This window comes from Rhododendron vialii, chromosome 5a (assembly GCF_030253575.1).
Source record: "Rhododendron vialii isolate Sample 1 chromosome 5a, ASM3025357v1".
NCBI classification, from domain to species: Eukaryota; Viridiplantae; Streptophyta; class Magnoliopsida; order Ericales; family Ericaceae; genus Rhododendron; species Rhododendron vialii.
Genome location: NC_080561.1, coordinates 16,722,316 through 16,723,133, shown reverse-complemented (window position 1 = coordinate 16,723,133; position 818 = coordinate 16,722,316). Strand labels below are relative to the sequence as shown.

Here is an 818-nt window from a genome sequence, read left to right as displayed (position 1 = left end):
GGTCAAGGTGGATCTTGTTGTTGCATAGCTCAGGTCGGAGCAAGGTGCCATCGGACGTTCAACAGGTAGTCTCACGATCGGGCATGAGTGCCCGAAAGTGGTCATTGTATACTCCCGCGGGTCGAAAGGTGATGGGGAAAGGAGGGGGACACTGGGTGAGATCTATCAGCAGCGAATTCCCCATACAAATAGAGGTGCCTATCAAAAAGATACTCCGAAGGCTTCGAGATCAAGGTATCATTAGCCGAAGAAGACCCTGGCCAATCCATATGGCCTGCTTGATGAACGTTAGCGACGGAGACATAGTAAATTGGTCCGCGGACATTGCGATAAGTCCTCTGTCCTACTATAGATGCCGCGACAACCTTTACCAAGTCCGAATGATTGTCGACCACCAGATCCGCTGGTCTGCAGTATTCACCCCGGCCCACAAGCAAAAATCCTCGGCGCGGAATATAATCCCAAAGTACTCCAAAGACTCAAATATAATAAATAAAGAAGGTGGGAAGACCCTTGTAGAGTTCCCCAACAGCATAGAGCTTGGGAAGCTCAGACCCATCCGAACAACAAGGAGCACTCAACTATTAGTCTAGTCTAGTAGTTGTTTTTTCTATTAGTTGCGATGTGAATAGGCCTTTACTTATGATATTAGTTGAGTAGGCTTGCGTTAGTTGTCTGCTATAAGATAGCGAGTTTTGGGGCTTTCGACATAAAAAAGCCTATCCGGCTTGGCTTCGCTATCGCTTATGACTTGTATTGTAGTCGTAGTTTTATAGTCGGCCCGAAATGCCTCTGTAGTCTTTTTAATGCTAATGCCT

General features: G+C 46.8%; 1 protein-coding gene across 1 annotated transcript; it reads left to right on the top strand.

Moving 5' to 3' along the window:
• Nucleotides 1-613, top strand: LOC131326229 (uncharacterized). Its single transcript, XM_058358923.1, has one exon. The coding sequence runs from the start codon at nucleotides 84-86 to the stop codon at nucleotides 591-593; it is 510 nt and encodes a 169-aa protein (XP_058214906.1). The 5' UTR covers nucleotides 1-83; the 3' UTR covers nucleotides 594-613.
• The last annotated feature ends 205 nt before the right edge of the window (nucleotides 614-818 follow it).